This window comes from Ostrea edulis, chromosome 5, assembly GCF_947568905.1.
Source record: "Ostrea edulis chromosome 5, xbOstEdul1.1, whole genome shotgun sequence".
NCBI lineage: Eukaryota > Metazoa > Mollusca > Bivalvia > Ostreida > Ostreidae > Ostrea > Ostrea edulis.
Window position 1 is genome coordinate 51,876,683 of NC_079168.1, and position 27,537 is coordinate 51,904,219.

A 27,537-nucleotide genomic window follows, 5' to 3' on the forward strand; every position below is an offset into this window, starting at 1 on the left:
ATTTAATAAAGAACAAACCCATGACTGTTAGGCCAATTCAACTTAATTAGTGTATTATCATCCAGGGTTAGCAAAAAGTATGGGGCGGGTGGGAGGATTTTATTTTTTAATTTTTATTTTCTGAGAAAAATATTAACGACAAACGATTTTTTTTTTTCAACAGATGCGCATCATTTAATGTCAGGTGGATATCAATCTATGCTATTTTCACAGATTAATTCCAGGTTAAGCTTTAATTTCAAACAGAAATATACCTAACTTCTTCAAGATTTACGCCTTTAAGAACACAAGAAATTAAGAAAACCATATAGATCTACTATTTTCTTCACGTGGGTTTTCACGTTGCTATACCGGAAATGTAAACAAGAAGTGTAAATACCGGAGTCGGACATGAAAATATTCCAGAAATTGCAAGTTTCGCAAAATAAAAAAATTCGGGGAGGGCCAATTTTTGAGGGGCGGGCGGGGATGATAATCTATCAATTAAGTTGAATTGGCCTTAATGATAATAATTAAAGGATAAATTAATTTTCTTGATTTCCATAGACTTAAAATTCCTAAGAAATATTCAAATTACAATTTCATATTTACTAGTGATATGTACTCGAAAACATCGAAACAAATTTGTTAATGCTATACATGTAAGCGATGAATGTAAACAGAGTTTGTATAGGTAAGAGGAATTCCAGTAATAGCTAGGCCTCTGTGTTTCCTTGATGTATCCTGCTATAGATTTTCAGTTTAAAATTGGATGATTTCAGCGAGAATTAATAATTATCTGTTGGTACAAATGGACTAATTTGATCTCCACCGATAATTGATCATAGATCACCTGAACAAAGTGAACAGTACCTACTTTGTGAACATTGAGATAAAATATCTCTAAATGCTAAATTCTTGGTAAACCGGCCACCCCTCTAAACCGGCCGTTTTTTCGGTCCGAGAGCCGACCGGTTTAGAGAAGTTTCAGTGTATATATCTTTCCGTAACCAAGAGCAAAGGTGTAAACTTTTGGTATACACCTTCTACACACTGTACAGGCATGTGTTGATAAATGCACCAAAAAAATTCATTATGGCTAAAAAATTGTGAGACGGAAAATTTGCAAATTTTTCTCCTTGTACATATGTATATATTTTGTTACATGTGAAGTATATATTAAGAGAATAATTCCAGTGTATTGTACAGTGTATGTGGTCATTTACAATAGTTTAAAATGTATTTAAAGAATATATGAAAGCGATTGATATTTCATACAATCATCAAAAAACAAGTTCAGCGACAAAAATCAACAAATATTTTGGATTATGACCTGGTCTTTTTATATGTATGTACTAAGGTATATCAAAATACATTTTTGTACAAAAAATCTTAGATTCTAGTAATTATTTATTTTGAACTTTATTTGCATTAAAATTGTTACTTATCTATATACAGATTGGATATAAGTCGTCGTCTTCATCCTCGGTCGCGATATTTCGTAAGTTAAGTTTACGATGGAAACTTAAAGGGACTGATTCACGATTTTCCTCCAAATTTTGTTTTTCACTTTAAATGATCAAAATCTACAGTCTAATATGTTTAGAAGATTTCACACAAAAATTAAGGTTATTCATCATGACAGAAGCTCATTATAGAGAGTTTATCATTTGTTTTGAAAACAAAGATTGAGATGTGTTATTGTTTACGGGGTTTTTAAAATAAATGGATTTTGATCCAAGTTTATTATATATATCACATCTCAAGTATACTTTAGGTAAAATGTGTCATTTAAAAGTTAAAATTTGTGATTGTACAAAATGAAGATGCTTTAAATTACAAAATTAACGTTTCATTGGTTTGTTTGTTTACATTAAAAGACTCGAGTCTTTGTTTACATAACAAAGAATCAAAGCTGAAACATTGCTCTTATCCTTGCATTCAGACGGTCCAAATTTTGGTTGTCAACATTAAATGAGCCATACTTTTCATTTTTAACATCAAAATTGAAAATCATTTCTTTCGAAAAACGTGAACCAGTCCCTTTAAGAACACATTAGTAAAACAGAAACGTCGAATCTTAAGTTAAATCTTACGAAATTCTTAAGTCAGAATTTTTAGCACAAGATAAGTTTAGTAAAACTCAGTTCACAAATGTACGAAGTAGTAATAATAAACTTAATAAATCTCAAGTGGAATGAGTTAACCATATTATGTTGATGAATAGTAAAGTTAACACGTACCCAGAGAGATTCTATATATATTGTGCATATATATCAAAGGCTTTTAGGCTTGCCAGTCAATGCTAAGAGCGGATATATATATATATATATATATATATATATATACATATATATATACACACACACACACACACACACACACACACACACACACTCATACATTCCTTTTGATAAAGCTTTTTGTCATATCAAAGTTTCCAACTTTGTGACCTTGACAAACTTTTAAAAAAACGTAAATTACAAGGTCATGTTCGTTATATTGGTATTGAGACATCCCAATGTTGTGTGATTTCATGTTCAGTTATGTTGCGACCCTTTGAGACATAATATGGGGTCAAAATTTTTCATGGAAATATTTAGCTTTTAACAAGAGTTGTCCGAAGACAACATAGCTCGCCGGGAAGCATGACTCTACTTAAACCTATCCCTTTAGTGCAAAAGGCTAAAGTTTTTGAAAAATAGGTCAAAGTCCAAGGTTACTAGGTCAAAAGTTTCAATACCATATCAAAGGCCTGGTCATGAGGCATCTAAATATGAAATATCAAATCCCATTGGTTAAAGAAATATAGCCCAGGTTTTTTCCTTAAAGTGTGACGCCGATACAGAGGTCATGACAATAGCTCTCTGGACAGTCATCCTGGCAAGCTAAAAATCAAAACAGCTGAAGAACAGCATAACCAAGGTGACTCAGGTGAGTGATGTGGCCTATAGGCTTTGTGTTTCATTTGGAAGTGTTAATCATAGTTGTGGAATTCATTTACCTGGGTTGAAATTATAAATAAGCTAAACCAGATTATTGTAAATGACATATGGTCTTCTTATCTAAGAATTTTTCTAGTGAAGATATACTGCTTCCAGTTACATTATGGGAACTCAATCTTGTGGAACCATCCTAACCTGGCCCAAGGTTTAAACATATCTAAATCTTCAGAATATTGATATTTTCCTGCAGCATCTGGATTTTTGGTTCAGTGGTCCTTGAACTGAAAATTTTAAAAACATCCCACCCTTTTTTCACAATTTCTAATTCTTTTTAGAAGTGTTCACATTCCTTTGTTTAAAGAATTTTAAATTCATTATTATAGAGGTTACAACCATCTGTAAGGCCATGCCAATTTGTAATCTAGTTCATCGGATTCGCCGCTTCTATTTGTAATAAATCCAAATTATAATATTATCAAAAAATAATATCCGCCCGCGTGTTAAAAAATATCCGTAAAATATTTTCAACTTTTTACAACAAGCGCACAAATGACCTTGGTGTATGTGATGGCAAATGACAGAAGCGTGGGCTCTCGAGAAATTTTCTAACAGTGTAATACGGTGTTTTAAGTTATTCATGATGTCTATCTTAATATGTACAATACTTCATAACACTGGATTGGAAGTTGCTCCTTATGCTGCAATCGAACTGGAAGCCGATGAAACTTTTGAAGTGCTATTCGATGCCACTATGTAGAGAACATCGACAGTGTACGATTGATTGATTATATATTGTCCAAAGTCTCTCTTGAGAATATTTCACTCACATGAAGACGTTACCATTGCCGGTGAAGGGCTGCAAAATTTAGGCCTATGCTCAGCGCTTATGGCAAGGAGAGATTTTTATCGTGCCACACCTGCTGTGACACGGATCTCAGTTTTTGCAGTCCTATCTGAAGGACTGCCCCATTTATTCGCCTCTTACAACAAGCAAGGGGTACTGATCGAGGACCGACAGTTAACGACAAATTCACAAAAGGTTTGGTGATGTCCTATCAAAATTCAAGAAGATGCTCAAAGCGATGCAATGGAGATTTCAAAACTGGACATGTCCCTAGCAATATGCATATTTCTGAATCGAAAGTTTGTAGAAATGAAACTTAAATAAAATTCTTCAAAAAGACCTTATCAATTGATGTTGCAAAGTACATGTATTAGGTATAAAGAAAATAAGTCTTTGATCCTGAAATACTTCTTATTCATTGTAAACTATATCAACAAAGTTGAAAAATATTAAGTTTATGTGGTAAACAAATGATATCTGATGATTTTAGATCTTTATTTTTAGGCACTCGCCTTTTAAAATCACTTAATTCAATTAAAAATATTTATATTTCTTGTATTCGCTCGCCTCATAATTTTTATCTCCAATATTAAAAATAATATTTGTAAAATAATTTCGCCCTCTCGCCTCACTTTTTTTGTTTGAAAATCCGAAGAACTATTTTACAAATTGGTGTGGCCTAAGGGTGTTTTTTTTGTCAAAAATTGGTTGAAAATGGCCATGAGGGTATTGAGAAGAAGTCAAAAGCTTAGAGACAAAGTCAAACTTTGATCTGAAAAGCTCCCTCAAGTGACTTTTCAACTTCACAATATTACTTAAGGTAGCTCCACCCTCATGGGACTTATCAAAATTAATAGTTCAAAGTAGAAAATTTGTATTGATTTTCACTTAATAAAGGTTAATTTAATCAATAACGAAAGAAATTATATATGTTGCCAGATTTTTAAAGATATAAGACATACAAAAACAAAAGTTTATATCAACATCAGATAATCAAAATAACTGCTGCTAAATTTATGTGAATTAATTGTGGATATCAAGGAAATCATTGTATAATAAACATATGCTACAGAAATACCAGCATAGGAGTTATTGCCCTTGAAAACATTTTTGTAATATAGAGGATTGATTATTTATAGAAAATATAAACCTTCTCAATATCAAATTGTTTACCAGATTTTTTTAAAATACCCAGTGAATAAAATTCCTAAAAATGTATTTCTATCATGCACAAATTTTAATAAATTAAGTTTTTTCCAAAAATCTATGATGTCACACGAGGGTGGAATTACTTTAAAAACAAATCATAGCACTTATACAGTGTAACACAAAAAGTACTAATTTCTGATTGCAACCTGTAAATAGTAGATGGTTTGTTTTTCTCCAGCCACTCTTCAATGGGTTCTCTGTTGGTTGCAGTACTATACACCACAGGGATATCCATGTCACAGGCCAGTGCCTCCGCAGCATAGTACTCGGAGTTTGGCACCTGCCTATCTCTCTCTAATCTGTATGAACCAGGCCTCATGGTTTCAATTTCCATATCTTCTTCCATGTTTTTCTAGGTTACTTCAGTGCTATATGTCGCTACGCTGAATAGAAGAGAATGAAAACACTTCAAGCTCATTCTAACTTGTCAAATACATATTCCTACTTTACAAATACAGACCCTGAAGTGTGCTACTACACCTCCAAAGCCTTTCATTTTGTTCCGTGCAAACCGTTCACCATTCCGTGCAGAACGTTCACTGCAAACCATTCACCGTTCCGTGCAGACCGTTCACCGTTCCGTCCAAATCATTCACCGTTCTGTGCAAATCGTTTTGTGCAAGAATCGTTTCGTAAATGATCAAGCCATGCCCATAGACACATGCAGACCATTCAAACCAAGCCCTTAGAAACTTACAAACCATGCAAAATGTGCAAGTCATTTCGGTATGAGATCTAGGAAAAGTTGACATTGTTGGGAATCTACAAATAATGGAAATAAAACCGTTATATGCACACCCTCCACCCTTCCCCCGCCTGAGAATATGTTTCAGGCTTGCCTGACGAGAAGTTTTTAAATCATTTTATCTGTTGTTATACCCGTATACAAAAATGTTTATTTAACATCTGTCTGAGAAGAGGCCTGGAATATACTAATTGCATATGTATTTTAACAACACTCAGATTGAATGTACAAAAATAGCAAAACAGAAGTGACCATTTCATTTTGAAAGAATTGAATAGAGCAATGAATCACTAAAAGTTGAATAATCAATATTCCATATCGATAAAATTTTTGTCTTTTTCTTTTCTATCTGGAGCTAAAAATTATCCATTTGTTTTTATCCCAACGTGTTCATAAGTCATTGAGCTAATATGTAACAATGGAATTTACCGCATCGTACATGAGCAATCAATTTAAAATGGATAATTATCATTTCTTTCTGAACCTTTTTTAATATCTAGAATATTACCATTACATTGAAATAATTTCATGTTTAAACTAATACCAGGGAGAACCAAATGCTGGGGAAAAAAACAAAGCATGCAGGCCATGCCTACTGTTTCATGCAGACCGTTCACAAAGCGTGCAAGCCACGCCTACAAAGTGGTCAGCATTTCGTGCGAAGTGTTCTATGCAAACCGTTCACTGCAAGAATCATTTCCTACTGTTCCATACAAATGGTGTAGTAGTACGATTCAGGGTCTGTATGTACTGGACAGACTTCTATAAATTATGGCTTAATAATTAATAAACAAGGACAGTGTATGCTTTAGAATCAGTACATACATATGATGTAAACTTTATGTGACTTCATGCGCCCAAGTGTTTGGATTTAAGGCTGATCGATCCTCATGTGATGTCATAGGTTTTTGCAAAAATCTTTATGAAATTAAATTTAGCATGATAGAAATATATCTTTCAGAGGAATTTTATTCACTGCATAAAATAAAAAATCTGGTAAACTATTGATACTAAAAAATTTTTATTTTCCATAAATAATTATAATTTCAAAAATGTTGTCAAGGGCAGTAACTCCTATGCTGGTATTCCCTCTACTGTATGTCTATTATACATGATTTCCCAAATATCCATAATTCATTTGTACATATTAATGAATTAGCACTTTTTTTTTTTAAAACTGTTGACATTTAAGATTTGTCATTTCAACAAGTTCTTCTTCTCTATTTTAATTATTCTGTACAACAAAAATGTGTGATTTTCTAATAATTAACATATACTTCTGTTTTTGTATGTCTGACATCTTTAAAAATGTGGCAACATACACATTTTCATTGGTCATTCATTAAATTTAACTATATTGAGTGAAAGTTAATACATTTTTTCCACTTTCAATCATTCATATTGAGAGGTCACATCAGGATCGATCAGCTAGCTTCCATGCCACTAGGAACTGTCATTTTGTTTAATTTATAAGTGGACTCTAATTGGTGTAAAGTAAATTCTTGAATATACATAAACATATCTTTTAAAAAAAGAAAAAAAATTAAAATAGATAGTACACATATACTACACCCAAAAATGTTCATTAAGATAGTTTATAGACAGTAATGTTCCCTTTTGTTTATACCAACTGGTACATATGTATTAAGCTTTTTCTTCCATAGATTTTCTCTATAATTTTTTTTTTCAGGTTCACACAACATTTATGCACATTATGACAGTCAGGGTTTTAACATCATGCCCTTACAAACCCACCTGACTAGGGGGTACTGTACAGGGTATTTTATCTACCATTTAACTCACACATCCACTCTAATAGGCATTCATTCAAAGATAGGAAGAAAGGAAGAGGATTAGAAAGGAATGAAATTACTCTGGCTTATCATATGTACACTATACAAAATAATATTAATCTAATAGGTTGTCACAAACTAAAGGTTTCAAATGTATAACAAATGTACTGTTATGACATTGATAATAACTTCCGATGATATACATGTATATCATCAGAATTAAACTTTCTTAACAATTTTGCTAGAGTTTGATTTTCATTCTGTTTTCCATAGACTTATGCTTGTGGATATAACCACATACCTGTAACCCCCAGCCAGCACACACACCCCCACCCCCAGTTTACAAAAAAATATATCTGTAGAACAAATACAACCATTTTTGTTTCATATTCATTTTACAATGCATATTCACCATGAAACGTATAACTTGCCATTTCTAGCATCTTTGGTCGGAGACTTCAAAAATGAAAGTAGATAACCCCTTGGAAAACTCCATACAGTACCAATAAAGAAAAGTATTATGTGGTATAGTTGTTTACTCACTCAACCTTACAATAAAATTTCTTCAAACTGCGCAGCACAAAGACGGCCAATATTTACGTTATCTATTACATATAAATTTTCATAATTTGTAACTGACAAAAATCGGAGCCATCGCCACAGAAGTGAATAGTTATATTCTAAAAGTATTTGTTGTAAACGAAAGGGGAGGGAGATATGCAATCATGTTGACATACTGTTCAAGCACCTGTATTTACACATTCAACTTTATTTTTTACGTCTGAACTACGATTTTTCAACCATGTGATTGGTCACACTTTCGGAAGTAGAATGACATGCGTGATATTGTAAGTACATGCACGGAGTGAGTTTATGATATCTGGGAAAGCAAGCACATTTGTTGTACAAAAGCAAGTTATCTATACCAGACGAAGTTTTTGTTTGCACAAAAGCCAATAAACAACGCTGATATGATCCCTTTTTTGTCTGCTAATATCTACCGGAAAGTTTGTCAGATGAGTTTCTAAGTTTTACCGGACGAATAGAAAATTTATCGGAGATATCCGGAGTCTTTTGCCAACACTGTAAATACATAGAGAGCTGTTAAAAACAAGTAAACAGTGCTCCATTGTAAACAACACATGTGATCTGTCACACTTTACACAGAAAAATAAAATACACACATTTATGTAAAAATTGTTAATAATTTATTTACACTAGTTTCATCCATATTATTTGTAAACGTGATGTCACAATCATCAAGTTTTGTAAACAGATAACAAATAGACTAAACGATAAAAAAAAAAGTTCTGTAAACAGATGTGATGTTTGACTCATTGAGTATAAGTAGTTCTAGACATAACCAAGATACCTGTCCACTACTTTGAAGAGAATATCCACAGGCATTTACACAGTACGGAAATATTGATTTGTGCAATAATTACACCTTTGCTGTTTCAAAAGTTTTCAATTCTCATTAAAGATATCATAAGAAGTTGCAGTTCTGAGTTCTTGAGACGTCAGACCCTGTATTTACGACCAAGAAGCTTTCATTTCAAATTGATAATATCACAAACTATTGTAACAGGAAGGGAAAAAATGCAACGGACCAGACTGGCATTTGAACCTGGGCCCCTTGAATCTCCAGTCAGGTGCTCTACCAAATGAGCTATCTGGCCACCAGCCAATAAACCTGGCTGACCACTACATTCCTCCCCCCTTAAATATCTTCACACTTGAAAACATCAATCCAGGATTTTGATCCCCTTGTAGGAATTTTCACCTGTCATTTCCAGGGGTTGGTCTACAGCATTAAATGTAACAGGAAGGTAAAAAGTGCAAACCGGACCCCTTGAATCTCAAGTGCTCTATCATCTGAGCTAACTGGCCACCAGCAATCAAGTCCGGCTGACCGCTACACTCTTTCCCCCTTAACTGTCTTCACCCTCGAAGACACAACCCAGATTCTTTTTGCCCCCCAGCAGGACTTAATTTCACCTGCAAGTTCAGGGGTGGTCAATGGCACCAAATGTTACAGGAAGGGAGAAAATGTAACAGACTAATCTCAGCGAGTTTCGTCGAGGCTGGATATTTGGCATCAGTCCAAATATCCAGCCTCGATGAATCTCGCTGAGATTAGCAACAGACCAGACCAGCATTCGAAACCGGGCCCCCTGAATCTCTAGTCAGGTGCTCTACCAAATGAGCCACTGGTGATCGAACCTGGCTGACCGTTACACTATAAATGCAAGAAATAATTACTACACTCAAGGGTCAAAAGTATTTCCGCACTGCTAATTTTCACTATATTTTTTATTACAATTTTCATGTTTTAATAACAACTTCACCAGAATTTGATGATATACAATTATGGACTGTTTAGCAGGGAGATATCACACATTATCAGGTCTTAGTAGGGTTATCACCTGAGCGCGCCTATGTGCCCGAGGGTGATAACCCTACTCAGACCAGATAATGTGTGATGTCTCCCTGCTAAACTGTCCTTAATAGTTTTATTATCCTGAAGAATCTAAATGTAAAAAATAACTATCACACATTTATTGACTTTTACCAAACATCTTTTTTTATTTAAAACGTCAAAAAATTCAAAATAACTTTCTCTGCAGAAAATTCTGATAACTTTCAATAGTTTTCGAGGGGTGAAATCAATGTTACCCTCGACTACATACATTATTTTGTTTTACACTCAATGTCATACATTTATTAGATATATATGTAAACAAAAGCAAAACATTGAGGTTTGAGAAAGTTAAACGAGAGAAAGCTTTCAATTGTGATGTCACAGTAGATTGACGCAAAAACATAACGTCAAACGTAAACATTTCGTAACGTATTTCAAGACAAAAATGTAAACATCAAGTGAAATGCCAAATTGCAGTAGAATGGAAATATTTATGTTCTCGATTGTTATTTGCAAGCATTAATGTTGACGCTGAAGTTTATGATTAACGATCCCGCATATTTTCAATTATTTTTTAATAGCCTAGAGCTTTCTCGCTTGTGCCATTAGAAGTTATCCTCTAGAGGGAGACAAAGTTATCACCTTGCGTGTGAGGGAGACATCACAAATTGTCTCCCTCCACATGACTAGCCCTCAACCAATGAAATTGACTGTATTATTCTGAAGGATAATAATTAATGTTATCATTATGAAACTTTCAGATAATATGAAGAATTCACTCAAGATTCATAACAATTAAATGTTACTTTTAGTGTTATTTATTTATATTTTTGTGGGTTGATTTATGAATTATGATGTAGACTTTATAAATTGCTAATTAATATGAAATGTGTAACATTAATTTAAGTTCAAATAAGTTCTTACAACATGATTAATTTTCCTAGTGAATTTAATCTATATATAGAAAAAATAACAATAGCAGATTTAAATCTAGGCCATTATGCATGATTTGTGAAATTTTTATAGCGATAGCAATAGTAAAAATAGTTTTATCATAATTTCTGTGGAAACGAGGAGGATAATATTCGGTCTTTCCTGGATAGGAAGACCGAATATAAATAACCCCCTCGTTTCCACAGAAACTAGTTTTATCAGTGCTTTAAAAATTGTATTGTTCAATTTGATGAATTATATAGTGAAAATTAGCAGTGCCTTATGACCCTTGGGTGCAGTAGTTGGTTGTTTGTATTTAATAAAGGATACCATGAATAAAACACCAACTAAAAAGAAATTATCCTGTACCCCCATGTTTTCAATGCATTGATTTCATACCAAATCGGGTACATGTATTCATTTATTACTTTATAAATGTTTGCAACCGAACCATTCCAGCATCAAATTCAGGATTTTTTTTTATACAGTTGACCTGTCGACAATAAAAGGTCATCATCTACTTTTAAATATGCAAAGAATGCAATTTTACTTTGAGTAAAAGTACCTGACGTATAGGTGTGCTTTGGCTTTAAGGCACTTTGCTTTGCTTTCGAGTTGAAGTTGAAGACGAACTGTCAAGAAGTTGTATAAAATCTGAATATTACTTCCAGTCATATTCCGGATCCTTATATCGCGCGAAAATAGGAAAACGTAATCAATGACAGCTAAACACGAAGAGGTGTGTTTTATAAATGTATTATATTATGAATTATGAATATTATATAGGTTTAATGTTTAATTACAATAATTACTTTAAAATATAGCTTATCTAAAAAAATTAAAATGATTCTCTTGACTGTGTCAATTCATCCAGAATTTCCTCGGGTTTTGGGCAAGTCTATTAGGAAGACCTAGTCAGTTGAAGACCTACAAAGATGTGGTCAATATAGGGCCTACATCAAAACTATTATGATATTCTAATTAACTATGTCTCAAATTGGTAGTAAACACCAGAAAGTTTGATAATTTAATAAGGTTTAATTTTAAAATGTATTTTGAAAGTTCGGTATAGGGGAATATTACTAGATCTACTACTAGGCCTAGACTACTGAATGTAAAAATTTACAGTTGTTTTTTTTTTTTTTAAAGATTTTTCTTATCCTTTTTTTTCTAAGGTAATCTGAGAGAGAAAAAAAGTTTCCACTTTAAATCATTTTGATATCAAACCTTTTTCTTCAGAATACTCCATCAAAACATCCAACCTCAACTACCCAGATAAAATTAAAATGAGTAAAGAAAAAAGGAGAGAGTGAGAGATCTGGATTGTTTTTAAATCTTATCACTATGAGCGTCACATTTAGTATATTCTCGATTATTTCCGGTGATAAATCCAGTTGACAAATATCATTATTATATGTCGCAGTCAAAGTTCTGGACAGAAATATTTTAGTTCTTTGATTTAGTAATACATGTACGTAAATTCATTTTTACATGCTTAAATTGCCAATATTCGCGAAACTTCGCCCCCCTGGGCACCCCCCTCCCCCCAGCTTAGGCTGCTGCCCTGGACCCGCTGGGGACATCAAAGCATCCCCCAGACCATCTGCTTTCAGAAAAGCATTCATATAATTTTTGCCTTGCTACACCAGTGACAGATCAGGGTCATCTTGTGATTTTAAACTGATCCATGCTAGTCTTGATTTGGAATTTTGTATGAAATATTGATTTTAGGTACAAACATGGCTTGAAAAGGTTTTTGCTGGAGATGACATACCTGAGTTTGAGTTGAATTCCATGAGTTTATCCCTGCTGCACAACTTGATGAAATGTAATGAACATGCGGACAAAGACGCACAATTCCTGGTTGATGATTATAGACAAAAGGCAGAGGAATATAATATAGAAGGTAATTAAACTCTATATATAAAAGGTCAACATTTTTATGCCCCCTTTGATAAAAGGGGGGTGTATTGTTTTCCACCTGTTGGTCTCGCTCTGTAGACCAAGTCTTGTCTGCTCAATATCTGAAGAACCCTTTGCTTGACAGTTACCAAACTTGGTACAATGGTTGCCTCTAGAGAGTAGATGACCCCTATTGATATTGAGGTCACAAAGTCAAGGGTCATACTGGACAATAGTAAGATATTGTCTGCTCAGTATCTTAAGAAATCTGATTTGAGGTCACAAGATCAAAGTTCAATGGCCAAACTACTCTGGGCAAAATATTTTTTGTGTCTACTGAGTATCTTGAAAACTCTTTGCTTGACAGACTTCAAACTTGGTACACTGGTGCCCTCTAAAGAGCAGATATCATGGTCCCCATAGATAATGGTTTTCAAGTAACAAGGTCAAAGATCATGACACAAATGACTGGTTATTTGGAAATGTCTGCTCATTATTTTGAAAGGTAAAACTTATTATGGTTGCCCAAGCCCTGACTGACTAATAGATAACCTATATTAGGTCTATAGCGTCAACAACACTTTGTGCAAGTTCGAGTTTGTTGCCCCTTACTTTTAAGAAATGCTTTTATACTTGAAGAAATGTTTGTATTTGCAATTTTTGGAAGTCAATGATGTCTTCGACAATGGTGTCAGGGATAATGGAAGCGAATTCATACCATAAAATGTAAATGTTTGTATTTGAGGGTTCTGTAAGCTCTTTACCGGAAGTTTATGTATAGCCTCCTACAAGAATGATAACTCTTATGTGTATTGCAAGGATTTTGATTCCCAACAATTTTCTTATTTCTTTGATGTTTGAAAAAATTACAGGTTGTTGAACTTAGTAAACTTTGAGAAAATATTTTCAAACAGCCCTTGGTTTGTCTGTTTACTTCCTGTCACAGTTTTCAAACTAGAATGATGCAAAAGAAAGTATGTTGCAACTTGATAACGGCTGATATTACCTTCAGTAAAATTCTACAACTCGTACACTTTATAAGCTTATGTACTGTTTCTGGTACTCTTGTTAAATATCACTTGCTCTTGTCTTTTATGGGGGGGGGGGGGGGGCATTTCTAGTTTTTAAAAACAGGTTGCAGTTTATTGCACATGTTGTAAATTGGAAGGATAAGTCCATAGTCTCTTCTCAGTTTGTTTACACTTATTTTTTTCAAAGACCATCAATGAAATGAGACAGAAGAAATAAAAATAAAGCAAGAATTGGGTACTTTTCTTGTATTTGATTTCAGTCCAAACTTAGGGCTGGCACTCCTGTAAAATAGAAAATAAAATTGTTGGTCTAACCAATCAATTTGATTAATATGTTCACAAGTTTCTGATCTCTCATGGAATATCTAGACGTGCAGTATTACTGTAGACTGTCCAACGGAGAATGGAAAAAAGGTCACATATGACAGGTGGTCTCTTAATACAGGTTGCCTATTTTCCACAGTTAATGCATAAAATTTCACAAATGATATACAGAAATAATTTGTACAATGGAGAAAATAACTTTACGTGTATTTAAGGTCTTCCGTAACAACGAAGACCTTCTACTGATTGTGCTGGTTAAGATTATTCTTATTCTTCTTTTTTTTTTCTTTTTCCTAGACTCTAACTTTGAAGCTTCATATCTTGCTCATTTCTGCATGGATTTTGCTCACATTTTCAGGGTTTATAAACTTTACAGAACAATTTTAAAATCATGTACTACATTTCAGAAATTCCCTTCTGTTCACGAGTTACTCCCCTTTGAATGAAATTTTAGGGGCTTTGGTTTCCAGACAAAGGCTCCAAGACTGTATAAGCTTGAGCAGAAAATGCATTGAAAATGAAAAGTAGGAACATTGTAGTTGTGCACATCGTTTTTTGTTTTTTGATTACAGCGTTCGAAATGGTGGTTGACAGGGTTAAAAAATTAGGACGCCTAAAGGAACAAAAAATTACACATATTTTCCTTTGTGTCTTTTAAACTAAAAATATTTTGTTAAGACATGTAGAACTAAAGTTGTGCAAAATGTTAAGAGCTTTCTTTTGATATCCCTAAAAAGGGGCTGGCCCCTTAAATTAGGGATCTGCGGATCTTCAAAGTTTTCGCTTTATAACTCAAAAACGGTAAATATTTCGATATGGCTTTCGCTGGAAAAGTTGTTCTTTAACATCTTATTGATCTCATAAACATAATAATTTGCTCGAGTATTGTGTTATATATGAGTAAAAAGCTTGACCCGCAAACAGGTAACTGTATAATTAGGTAGGTGAAGGGGGAAAAATATGCGTATAACTTAAATAAACTTGCTTTAATTGATAAATCTGACTTCATGAAATGCTAGTATTCTTTTAAAATAAGGTTTTAACGTGATCTATGGTTCCTTTAAAAATCATCTATCGACAACTTTCTTTTTTTATTATTTAGTAGCTTTAATATAAACAATCATTCCAAAGAAAAAAAGAGGAAAAGGTTATCTCTTCTACGTTTGTTATTTAAACAACGATATATTTAATTGAAGAAACAAACCTTCAAGCATAGAATAACTCAGTCATTAACTACACGCATCTTACATACACCGTGGGGTTTGTTTTTGTTTACAATTACGTAACCGCCTCAAGGAACCATCGCGTGTGAACCAGGGCATGTACACAAAGGAAACATTGTTGTCCTAAATATAACACAGAATGTTATGTTTTTGATCATATTGGATTTTTCGAATAATTCAGTTTTTCCGGGGATGTATATACTTGTTTATATGTCCCTGGTCTTACGTTTGATTTGTTTTAAATTCAAAACTCTAGAGCATTGAGTCAGGCATCAATTTTTAAATCTGCAATTTAATATATAGTTCATTTCTCAATCATGTCTAATTCAATATGTGTTTAATATCGGAGATTCATCGCTGCTGGACTAGCGATCTGTGATTTCACACTACTTTAACTGAACACACAAGCTTTACTCAAATTCTTCGTTGTGAAAAAGAAAGGATGCATTTTACAAATATAACGAATTATTTCTGAACATGTTTTGAAATCAATAGTTTATAATCATGATTAAACCAAATCTAAACATGCGTATAGAATATTCAGAAACCCATGGCCGACCAGTCTCATTTCAAATGATTTGTTGTTTTATTGTTTAAAAACAATGACTTTGATTAAACATTGATTCAGAACTCCTGGTCCAAATTATGTAACTTATGCATGTGCCCCTGGCGTGAAATTCATACACAACTTCTGTACGCACTGTATCAAATAATGAATAACTATTGATTTATCAGGGTGCAGAGTTTGTGAGACAAGTTCTGATTAAGGTTCTACCTTTCCTTTAGGACAAAATGATATATAATATGAATTATGCATCTTATAAATACAGCGTCAACACCACATATAAATGTATACGATTTGTAACAGAATTCTGTATTATAGAAATAAACACTAATAAATAAAACAGGAGTTTAGAAAATAGATCTTGACAAACGTTAGTTCACGACTTTCTAGTCACAGGCATAGGTGAAAGGTGGATGCACAGCAAGTTCAAGTCCCCACTAATTTTGCCAATATGCGCTTTACAGAAGAATACAAAAGCCTCAATTTACGACCGTGCCCTCTCAATATGTATTATGCACAGCCCCCTATCTTTCTTCCTAACGAGAAATTCTGTTTGGGTGTGACCACCCCCCCCCCCCCCTACCCACCCAATCTGAATTGCTTACAGCGACTACAGTCAGGATAAGATTTTTATAATGATAGTACCCTGATAAAAATGTTGCTGTCCATACATTTCGATATTGGATGTGTAACTTACCCTTTAAATATTTTTGCTGGAAAATAGCATGTTTGAATTGAGATAGTACCTTAAATTGATATTAACATTTTATTCATTGAACAGTTAATTGAAAAATCAAATTAATCTAGTATATTTTTTTATGAATTCAACACTATAAATTAAATACAGATGCTGAATTACATATATCTTTATGGAATTAAAAACAAACTGCTCCGCGGGCTTCGAAATTTAAGCCCCTTACCCCAGCGTAGAAACCCAAAGATGTCGACATTTTCAAAGACCAGTATAGACGTAAAAAATCTACAATAATCATAAAATCACGAGGATGAACTAAAAAAAAAAAACCCCAAAAACCAGGAGGATAAGGTGCTTTGACTCGAAGCATCGAAGTATGATCAGAAATAAACTAATATTAGTCCTCTCTCTGACCACTCTTCCCTGCTCTGTATCTATGGATGCTATGGGAAAGCAGGATAACCTGGGCATTTTTGTCGAGGGGAGGGGGGATGATGTTACATATTTCCACACAAGGATGAAAAATATCATCAGTTACAATTTTCAGCATTTTATCGGTCGAAAAACAGGCATTGCAATTCAATGGAAAATTGTCACCATTATTGCCCATTGCCCCTAACGGAAAAGCAATGTTTTTATGACATCTACAATATAAAACACTACTTTTTATAAAACCTTCCCATTAATATCTGACAATCTAACAAAAGAGACTGCCTCTTCGAGCTGGAAGAACAGACAACAATATTACCGAACACTAATTATAGTCCCAGCAAATAAAGTTTAAGATATCGCCAAGTCCGTCTATCCGACGGAAGACCTCTCGTTGCTTTGCAACGAGCTTTGCTTTAGTTGGAATTTATCATTAAGAATATCAAGTATGGTTTTAATAGCATAAAATAAAATTTATAATACACTGTAGTTTAAAATTTAAAATATAATGTGTTGTATCATTAAAAATTACATTTAATTTGTTTAAGAATGATAAAATTTGCATGCATTTCTTATTACACATTTACCTGAGATTTAAATCTCCTTTATGAACTGCATGCAAATTTTATAAAACTTATAAACATTTTGTTGTAAAGAGTATTTATATAGGCCTCTAGGCTCTAACCTACTTGTAACTAAAAACAATGCAGTGCTTGTCTGGTGGTAAGAAAGCAAGTGATGAAGTGGTGTGTCTCCTTTTGTACAATAAATACTAGAAATATGTTAGTCAATTTAAAAGACATTAAATAAATCACAATATCCATTGTGCACAGCAAATCTTTCAAGTTTTGAACTAATGCAGGCAACTTTCTTGAACTCGGATGTGTCAAATACTCGGGACATGTCGAAGTGAGCCGCTAGTTCCAGTCATGATTCTAGAAACCTCAGGTATCATGCAGGAAAATCGCAATTACTCCATTTAAAATTTCAGTCCTAAGCACAATATTTACCTGATTTATATCACAATTGGGCAAATTTTTTCAAGTGGCAGATTTTCATTCCCAATCTACCCCGCACCTCTTAAAGTTTGTCGAAATTCACACCTTCATACACACTGGCCTTGATTCCCTGATCCTTGATTTTGTTAAATAAAGAACAACTCGGATTTTATTAATTAACCACACATGACCCTGCATGTTGACAGCTTGGGTGTAATAATTGATTCAGAGGGTCGACTACATATTAAGATTATCACCGTACTGTGCGTTTATAAATGAAAGCGTTAAGGGCAATAATTCCCAGAATAGTCGTGCACAACTGAAATGGAAAGTAGTGATCATGTTGTAATCGAAAAATGTACAGTCGTTAAATAAAGGTAAAATTTCGTGAAATTACACAAAAAGTTGTAAAAATCACAGTCGTTGGTCAATGTCACATTTTACACTACTACTGTAACATGTTATATTTTACACTATTACTTTAATAATGTAAAATTGTACACGATTACTGTAATATCTTATATTTTACAATTATACTGTAATATGGTATAGCTAATGCACTGTTACTGTAATACTGCATATCTTGTTTACTATTATTGATTGATTGTATCTTGCTTAACGTCTCACTCGAGAATTTTTCACTCATATGGAGACGTCACCAAGACTGGTGAAGGGCTTCAAATTTAGGCCTATGCTCGGCGCTTACGGCCATTGAGCCACTGTGAGGGTTCTTTAAGCGTTCCACACCTACTGTGACACGGGACATCCGTTTTTAATGTCATCTCCGGGGACCCGTGACATTCACACCTGATGCCGAGCATTTCGCGATGGAACTGGCACTACCTGTTTTAACGACTTAGGTTTGTCGCGGCCGAGATTCGAACCCCAGCCTTCTGCATGCAGGGCGAACGCTCTAACCTCTCGGCCACCGCGGCGGTTGTTTACTATTATTGTGATATGGTAGTTAGTATTAATTTCAATACATGTATATGTATGTTCATGCAGTAATTTTTTATGTTTATGGAATTTCTCTTTCACAGCTAGAAGATGTGAGGGCATTTTGAAGAAAATGAATTTGTCTATAGCCAGTTTATCCCAGGCTGGAGTTATTTCCCTTCGAGTGATTGCCAATCTTGCTCTTATTTTACAAGTTAAGGACACATCTGATACAAGGTGGGCTTTTCTTTTGAGGTATGATGAAGAGAGTCATATACTAGCACTTGATAACATTCACCTTTTGGATCGAAATGGTACTATCTATGGTCAAACTGGGACTCGCCCTTGAAAATTTTCTGGATGCACCCCTGACCCAGAAAGAGTTTAACCTCAAAAATTTTCTTAAGAGGTACATATGCTCATTTTTTAATGTTAAATTTTGATTAGGATATTAATACAACGGTATCTATAAATGAAATGAAAAACTCTTTTAATTTATACTTAAGAAAAACTATTTAGATCTATACAAATGAAAATAGGAACAAATTATCCCCCGTGTTTTTGACACACTTTCTTTCTGAAATGAGGCAAGTATGCTTATTTTGTGACAACATCTTAAAACTGCGTGCTATTTTCCCAGCAATTCTTGAATCTGCGCATATCTAAGTACCCTTTAATGTTTATTGGTACTGTTTATATGAAGGGGATGAAATGCTATAGGGACAAGCTAACAGGAAGCATAACAATCCACGGTATTAAGCACTCCCGCAAAATAAGGAATCTACAGTATAGCTGTATTATTTTACATGTATTTTCTAAATTTTACACAGATTGTGGGGTCAGTAGTACATACATCACACACATGCACGCACGCACACACCCTGCAAGAATTTTATATCACTTCAAATGAAATTTACCTGCACATAAGAAGTGGTCTTTGTAACAGTACTTTTAAAAATAGTCCTATTCATTTCTAGCTTCCTTCTTGCCATGCAACATTTAGACAATGAACTTTACAAGGTTGAGGAAGCCAAGAGAAAAGAGGAGAGAAACATGCAGATTTTGACAGATAAAATCAAAACTGCCATGCTGAAGCAGAGCCACCTGAAAAAGTAAGATGAAAATTATGGAAAAGTTAAGCTCAATTGAACAGACCCTTCAGCTGAGCTTTTCTAATCCACAATTTTGTCCCAGTCTTGCATCAGTTTGAAGCATCTCTTGACTTCTTGGGGAGTAAACTTGAAACACCTTTACTTTTATGGCCATAGAGAATTGTGATTATCTTTAGAACCACCCAAATGTTTACAGGTCCCTTTGATTAAAGGACACATCGCATGTTTTTAAACTTTTTAATTTTTTCAGCAAAATTAATTCATTTCATGCCTAAAACTACTCTACATATGTTTTAAATGAAACAGTTTGCGTAGTTTTCGAGTTTGAAAGCGATGAAATTCAAATCTTGCGATATGCATATTTTCTTCGATATTTTACGCGCCATTATCTGTGACGTCATATGCGACCTCGAGCGAGAAGATTTGAAAACAGTTGATAGCCATTTCATAAACAGATTAGATTTAATTGACAAACAAACAATTATCACATTAACAACTTGTAAATAACACTGCATTAGGGTGTTTTGTGCCGTTTAAGGGTGTACTTGCTGTCAGTAGAGAGGATTTGGACTGTGTTTTTATCAATTTTCGAAGGAAGGTATGAGGGACAAGACGTGAATATTTTTCGTCGGCACAACGACTTTGCCATAAAAACCCCCAGTAAAATTTGTCCCTGTACTTTTTCTAACAAGCACTTGGACAAATACGTAGATAAACTGCGAGAAAGTGGTTCTATCGAAGCTACGCACTGTTACATATAGGCCTACGGCATATGCTTTCCGTTCTGCTCTCGAATTCAATACACACTCGCACCAACTGACCTTCACCTTGTAACAACATAGGCAGAACTTTGCTAGCAGTGTCTACCAACTGGTAGTTTTAAAAAAGAAATTTAAAGATAAAAGATCATTGAACTTTCAATTATAAATTATAAAATATAATATTTCCCGACTTTGAATTGAATTATAATGCTTTCATTTTTTTAAGGAACGCGTACGTGTTTACAACAACAGCACGCCGCGCTCCCACTTCCTATGTAACAACGTGTTGATAACAAAAAATAATGATTAGGCCTAATAAAATTGCTTTAATAAAATAATTTAAAAGCATTGTGATTTTCACAATAAGTTTGATCATTATTATTATTTTTTCTTTTTCGAAATGCACCCGTGACAGTAGGCCTAGTTGTCAATGATACATAATCGTATCATAATTTAGGCCTATCTAACTTCTCCAAAAATAAATTTAATAATAATTGCACTGTTTATTTTAGAAAAGCAACAACGCTAATTACAGTTGTTTACAGAAATGGCATTACCAAATTGTGTTTAGACAGGGATCCCATGTAAACATTATTTACTCGCAAATTTATGCAGATTTCATACTCGCTTTTCTCGCTACATTTGGGTCGCTATTTGTATGCACTGGTGGCTAAAAGATATAAGACTCTGGAAATTTGTCAACATCGAAATAAATGTTATCCATGGTAAATAAATTAGGCCCCTAAAACCCGAGTTTTTAAAAATATCTAACACTACTTTTACAACAAGTTGATCGACGAAGGTCGCATATGACGTCACTGTACCACGTGACTACCTATCTAATTAACTAGGCTTTTTGAAATCGGGGCTTAGATTTAAGTCCGTATTGTGGCTAATTATCGCAATACTTCAGCGAACGAACTATTACAATTAATTTCTATTAGCATAAGGAAGACAAAATGCATATAATTCTGTATACTTTGAAAACACGAGATGTGTCCTTTAATAATTGATTTACTACTTATCAGGTATTACTTATCACTAATTATCAAATAGGTACAACTGATTTGTAAATCATCAGATAGATACCACAGATTGACAGATAGGTACCACTGACTGATTAACAGATAGGTACCACTGATTGACTAACAGATAGATACCACAGATTGACAGATAGGTACCACTGATTGATTAACAGATAGGTACCACTAATTGATTAATAAATAGGTACCACTATTTGATTAACAGATAGGTACCACTGATTAACAGATAGGTGCCACTAACTGATTAACAGATTGGTGCCACTGACTGATTAACAGATAGGTACCACTAATTGATTAACAGATAGGTGCCACTGACTGATTAACAGATAGGTACCACTGATTGATTAACAGATAGGTACCACTGACTGATTAACAGATAGGTACCACTGATTGATTAACAGATAGGTGCCACTGACTGATTAACAGATAGGTACCACTGATTGATTAACAGATAGGTACCACTAATTGATTGATTAACAGATAGGTACCACTGATTGATTAACAGATAGGTACCACTGATTGATTGATTAACAGATAGGTGCCACTGATTGATTAACAGATAGGTACCACTGATTGATTGATTAACAGATAGGTGCCACTGACTGATTAACAGATAGGTACCACTGACTGATTAACAGATAGGTACCACTGATTGATTGATTAACAGATAGGTACCACTGATTGATTGATTAACAGATAGGTACCACTGATTGATTAACAGATAGGTACCACTGACTGATTAACAGATAGGTACCACTGATTGATTGATTAACAGATAGGTACCACTAACTGATTAACAGATAGGTACCACTGACTGATTAACAGATAGGTACCACTGACTGATTAACAGATAGGTACCACTGATTGATTGATTAACAGATAGGTACCACTGATTGATTGATTAACAGATAGGTACCACTGATTGATTGATTAACAGATAGGTACCACTGATTGATTGATTAACAGATAGGTGCCACTGATTGATTAACAGATAGGTACCACTGATTGATTGATTAACAGATAGGTGCCACTGACTGATTAACAGATAGGTACCACTGACTGATTAACAGATAGGTACCACTGATTGATTGATTAACAGATAGGTACCACTGATTGATTGATTAACAGATAGGTACCACTGATTGATTAACAGATAGGTACCACTGATTGATTAACAGATAGGTACCACTGATTGATTGATTAACAGATAGGTACCACTAACTGATTAACAGATAGGTACCACTGACTGATTAACAGATAGGTACCACTGACTGATTAACAGATAGGTACCACTGATTGATTGATTAACAGATAGGTACCACTGATTGATTGATTAACAGATAGGTACCACTGATTGATTAACAGATAGGTACCACTGATTGATTGATTAACAGATAGGTACCACTGATTGATTAACAGATAGGTACCACTGATTGATTGATTAACAGATAGGTGCCACTGACTGATTAACAGATAGGTACCACTGATTGATTGATTAACAGATAGGTACCACTGATTGATTAACAGATAGGTACCACTGACTGATTAACAGATAGGTACCACTGATTGATTGATTAACAGATAGGTACCACTGATTGATTAACAGATAGGTACCACTGATTGATTAACAGATAGGTACCACTGATTGATTAACAGATAGGTACCACTGATTTATTGATTATGAGGTTGGTTGGTTGTATATTGTTTAACGTCCCGCTCAAGAATCCTTCATTCATATGGAGATCTCACCATTGCCGGTGAAGGGCTGCAAAATTTAGGCCTATGCTCGGTGCTTATGGTCTTTGAGCAGGGGGATCTTTATTGTGCATCACCTGCTGTGACACAGGGCCCCAGTTTTTGCAGTCTCATCTGTAGTACCGCCCCATTTAGTCGCCTCTTATGACAAGCAAGGGGTACTGAGGACCTATTCTAACCTGAATCCCCACGGGATATCACTGAATGACTGGTTATTAGATAGGTACCATTGATTTACTTATTGCCAAACAGTTACCACTGATTGACTAATAATCAGTTTTCACTATACAGCAGCTTTTTATGTTTTTAATTTATGCATTGGATTTACAAAGTATATAGGATTTATTTTAGCTCACCTTAGCTGATAGCTCAAGTAAGCTTTTCTGATCACCTTTTGTCTGTCAGCTGGATGTCTGTTTGTCCATAAACTTTTCACATTTTCATCTTCTTCAGAAAGACTAGGCAAATTTCAATCAAACTTGGCACATACCGGTATCATCCTTGGGTAAAGGGGAGTCAAGTTTGTTCAAATGAAGGGTCAAGCCCCCTTCATAGGGAAGATAAGCAAGATTGATGTAAATACTATCTTATATGGGCATATGCAAATAACTTGACAATCGAATACAGTGTATATTGAAATTGTTAAAAATAGTAAAATAGAAACTCACAAATTGTAAGTTGCAGGTTGTAAATTTAGATATTGACTATGAAACAGAATATCATTTCATTTATGTAAAGAAAGCCAGCAAATGTTTAGAATGATCAGAAATGTTGCAGGAGTGATTCACTCCTGCACCATTACGGAGATCCTAAGGAGTTGTAGCCTCCCCCTCTCCCCCAAAAAGTCAGAGAGGGCTAAATTAATGCTGCTAACGTGATCTGTGATCTTGACCTCCAGAACAGCAAGGTCATGCTGAAACAAGTTTGGTTATGTCATGACCATTTTTGACAAGGTTGGGACTACAAGATGGAGTCAACATTTTTCATGGGAATAAAGATAGAAAAAATCTTTGAAAAATCACAACAGCAGGGCCAAGGTGACTCAGGTGAGTGCTGTGGCCCATGTGCCTTTTGTTTCAATGACTAATATCACTATGGTTCTTTTTTAGGGCTATGGATGTTCTTGAACAGAAGGCAGCTTGTCAACAGCCAGAATCTGAGAAACGAACAAAAGATATTCATTTCATTCACAGCAAGGCCAAGGAGTATAAGGACAAAATAAAACAAATGCAGGTAGAGAGTGCAGAGAGGTTATATGAATGCAGAAGGCTATATAGATAAAGAATGCACCAACTAGATTCCTTGATCCGCTCACATAGTTCACTTCAACAAGGATCTAACAACATTCTATGGAGAGCCATGTCAGAGTGACTTTTATGTACTTACACACACATGCACACATACTAAGGTACTTCAAAAGACTTAAATTTTATGAAGTGCTTTATGGAAAGTTCAGACCCAATTATTTTTTTTCATGAAAACAGATCAGGGTCAGAATGTGTTGTTACAGTGGGATGAGATACTAGCATGTGTAAAATAGATCCTCAGTTTTATTTTCAGAATCATTTCATTTACTTTCTGTCTGTAACAGTTTTAAACAGTGAATTTAGATAAATCTAGTAAGTAAGAAATTTGTGTTCTGAAAGTTTATAATTAGTTTTGGGCAGCCTCTGAGGTTTGCAGTTTCTGAATACATTTGTTTGTTGGTAAAGAGTATTTTATATATATTTTGTTTTACATCCCACTTGAGAATTTTAGCTCATATAGAGTGATCACCAGCTCTTGGTGAAGTGCCACAAATTTTCACCCATGCGTAGTGCTCTGGGCAATATCAGTGAGGTTCCTTTACGCCAATACCTATCTTGATACAGGACCTCAGCCATCCAAAAGATCTGCAAATTTCACATCTAATGCCAAGTGCTTGGCAAGGGACAATGTATGTTAAACTTCTTAGGTTTGGCACGGTGTCAAGATCGAGAATATTGAACCCGGGCCTCCCAGCAGCAAAGTGAATTCCCAAATTACTAGGTTACTGGTGGTAAAGAGTAGTGACTGAAGATGTCCATCATATTAAACAACAGTTTATAAACTTAAATTCAGGAGTAGACAACCATGATCTGAACTTAAGATATTTAGATATTTTAGATAATAAAATGTCAAGATTATTAGTTTTAGGCATAAGCATACCAATTAATGATATAGCACAGTAAAACATTGTCATAGTGAACCTCCAGAGCCAGCATGAAACAGTTCATTATAACCAAACATCATTATGTTCATAGGGGAATAGATATTGCTTTGCAATAAGCATAGATCTGTTATAAGTGTGTTTATTAAAAGCATGTCTAACTGTACATATAACATATTTTATCTGAAGTCTTTACAGTACATATAATTCCTCTCATTAAAAGCAAACATTGGACAAGTAAAGTACTGTGTCAATGACTTTCATTTTGAGATGTGCATTTTATGGTTTCTCTTAAAAAAATTTCAGACAACTTTACTCAAATTGAAAGTAGACCCCTCCATTTATCATAGCAGCCTTGTGAAGAGCTCAAAGGTTAGAACATATACTTGTTTGGGGTGGAGTTTTTTTTATATTGGGAGATCAATGTCAGATGATTTAGATATATGTATTATTTTACAGTAAATGATAAGCTGTTCCCACTGTGGAAAACAACACAGATACTATTATTATTTATAGTACAAAAGGCAAATGTAGTTCTGCTTTTGTAAATCAAAAAAAAAAGAAAAGAGAAGATTAATATAAGGGGGAAAAGTCATGGGATATTTATTGCCATAGTTGTCCTTTTCCATGCTTCAAGTAAATTGCTATTACCTTTAAGGAATTGGAAAAGCTTCAACTAGAATTGTCTCCCCTACAGACCAAGTTACAGACATATAGCAGCTTGCCTCCAGTAAGTTTCAGTGGAATCGGCATGAGTAACATGAAATCTGTGATAATCTATTCTTGCTTTTTTACTTAAGTTGATGCAATATATGCATGATAATATATTAATAATTATACAGTATAAATTAAATATTTTAGGATTTGTCGTGTATCAAAGTAAAAATAGAAGAATTAAAAGTGAAACTGGTAAGTGAAATGCACTTAAAATTCATTTTGTTGCATTTAGAAATTGTCATTCCAAACCAAAAAAACTTAATATTTTCTCTCATTTCAGGCTGATTTAGAGAATGAATTTGGCAAGAGAATAAACCTCATGTATATGTAAAATGTGTGCTGCAGTCGACAGTCTGCTTCATTGATTGTCAAATACTGGATTTTAAAATGTTATCCAATAAAGAAAATGAAAACCAAAACCAGTCTTTTTTAAGCACTCATATGAACTATTTGAATCGAAATATTTTCTGTTGAGTGTCCTTCTGTAGGTTAATTTGTAAGTAAAATTTTTTTGTCCCCCACCGCAACGCGGAAGGGGACATAGAAATACTGGTGTCTGTCCTTCCCACTTGACTTTGTGGACAGGCTACACTATAGGAGCACTTTGTGGACTCAGAGACCGCTCAACATTTTTTTTCTTCAATTTTGTAGGATTGTTAATCACAATAAGTAGTAGATCATATTGCGTCGCCATTTTAATTCAACAAATTTTACAGGAGTTATGGGACTTTGTTGAATTTGTACATGCTACACTATAGGAACACTTTGTGGATGCAACTCCTCAGAGTTAATCATATTCCATTGCAATTTTGATTCTACAAATGTTACAGGAGTTATGGGACTTTTGTGCTTCAACTTTTTTTGCGGTGGTGGAGGACATATGGCTACGCGTTGCAATCTTGTAAACTCTCGTTTTGGAATGTTCAACCTTGTGGTTTTCTCAGGTAGTTAATGTAGCCTAATTTGAACAGGTGTAATTTTCTCATGTG

At 34.2% G+C, this 27,537-nt stretch overlaps 2 protein-coding genes across 5 annotated transcripts in view; one reads left to right on the plus strand and one right to left on the minus strand.

Annotated features, from left to right (window-relative positions):
• The window catches only part of LOC125650979 (UPF0696 protein C11orf68 homolog), a 20,553-nt gene extending 9,008 nt beyond the window's left edge, over window positions 1-11,545 (minus strand). The window contains exon 1 of one of the 3 annotated variants that reach the window (XM_048879572.2): window positions 11,436-11,545. In XM_048879572.2, the coding sequence (XP_048735529.2) occupies window positions 11,436-11,545 (110 nt within the window). Of the gene's footprint in view, window positions 1-254; window positions 433-5,123; window positions 5,359-11,435 lie in introns of those variants that run through there. The other 2 variants (XM_056164759.1, XM_048879573.2) reach the window with 2 other exon arrangements.
• Window positions 11,479-26,967, plus strand: LOC125650980 (HAUS augmin-like complex subunit 1). Of its 2 annotated transcripts, XM_048879574.2 has the most exons (9): window positions 11,479-11,609; window positions 12,602-12,776; window positions 19,077-19,209; window positions 19,950-20,084; window positions 24,753-24,876; window positions 26,138-26,203; window positions 26,490-26,561; window positions 26,693-26,740; window positions 26,829-26,967. In XM_048879574.2, the coding sequence occupies exons 1-9, from the start codon at window positions 11,589-11,591 to the stop codon at window positions 26,877-26,879; spliced, it is 825 nt and encodes a 274-aa protein (XP_048735531.2). In that variant the 5' UTR covers window positions 11,479-11,588; the 3' UTR covers window positions 26,880-26,967. The 2 variants fall into 2 exon arrangements, with proteins under 2 accessions (XP_048735531.2, XP_056020733.1); XM_056164758.1 differs by having other exon boundaries at window positions 26,693-26,967.
• Window positions 26,968-27,537: the final 570 nt, after the last annotated feature.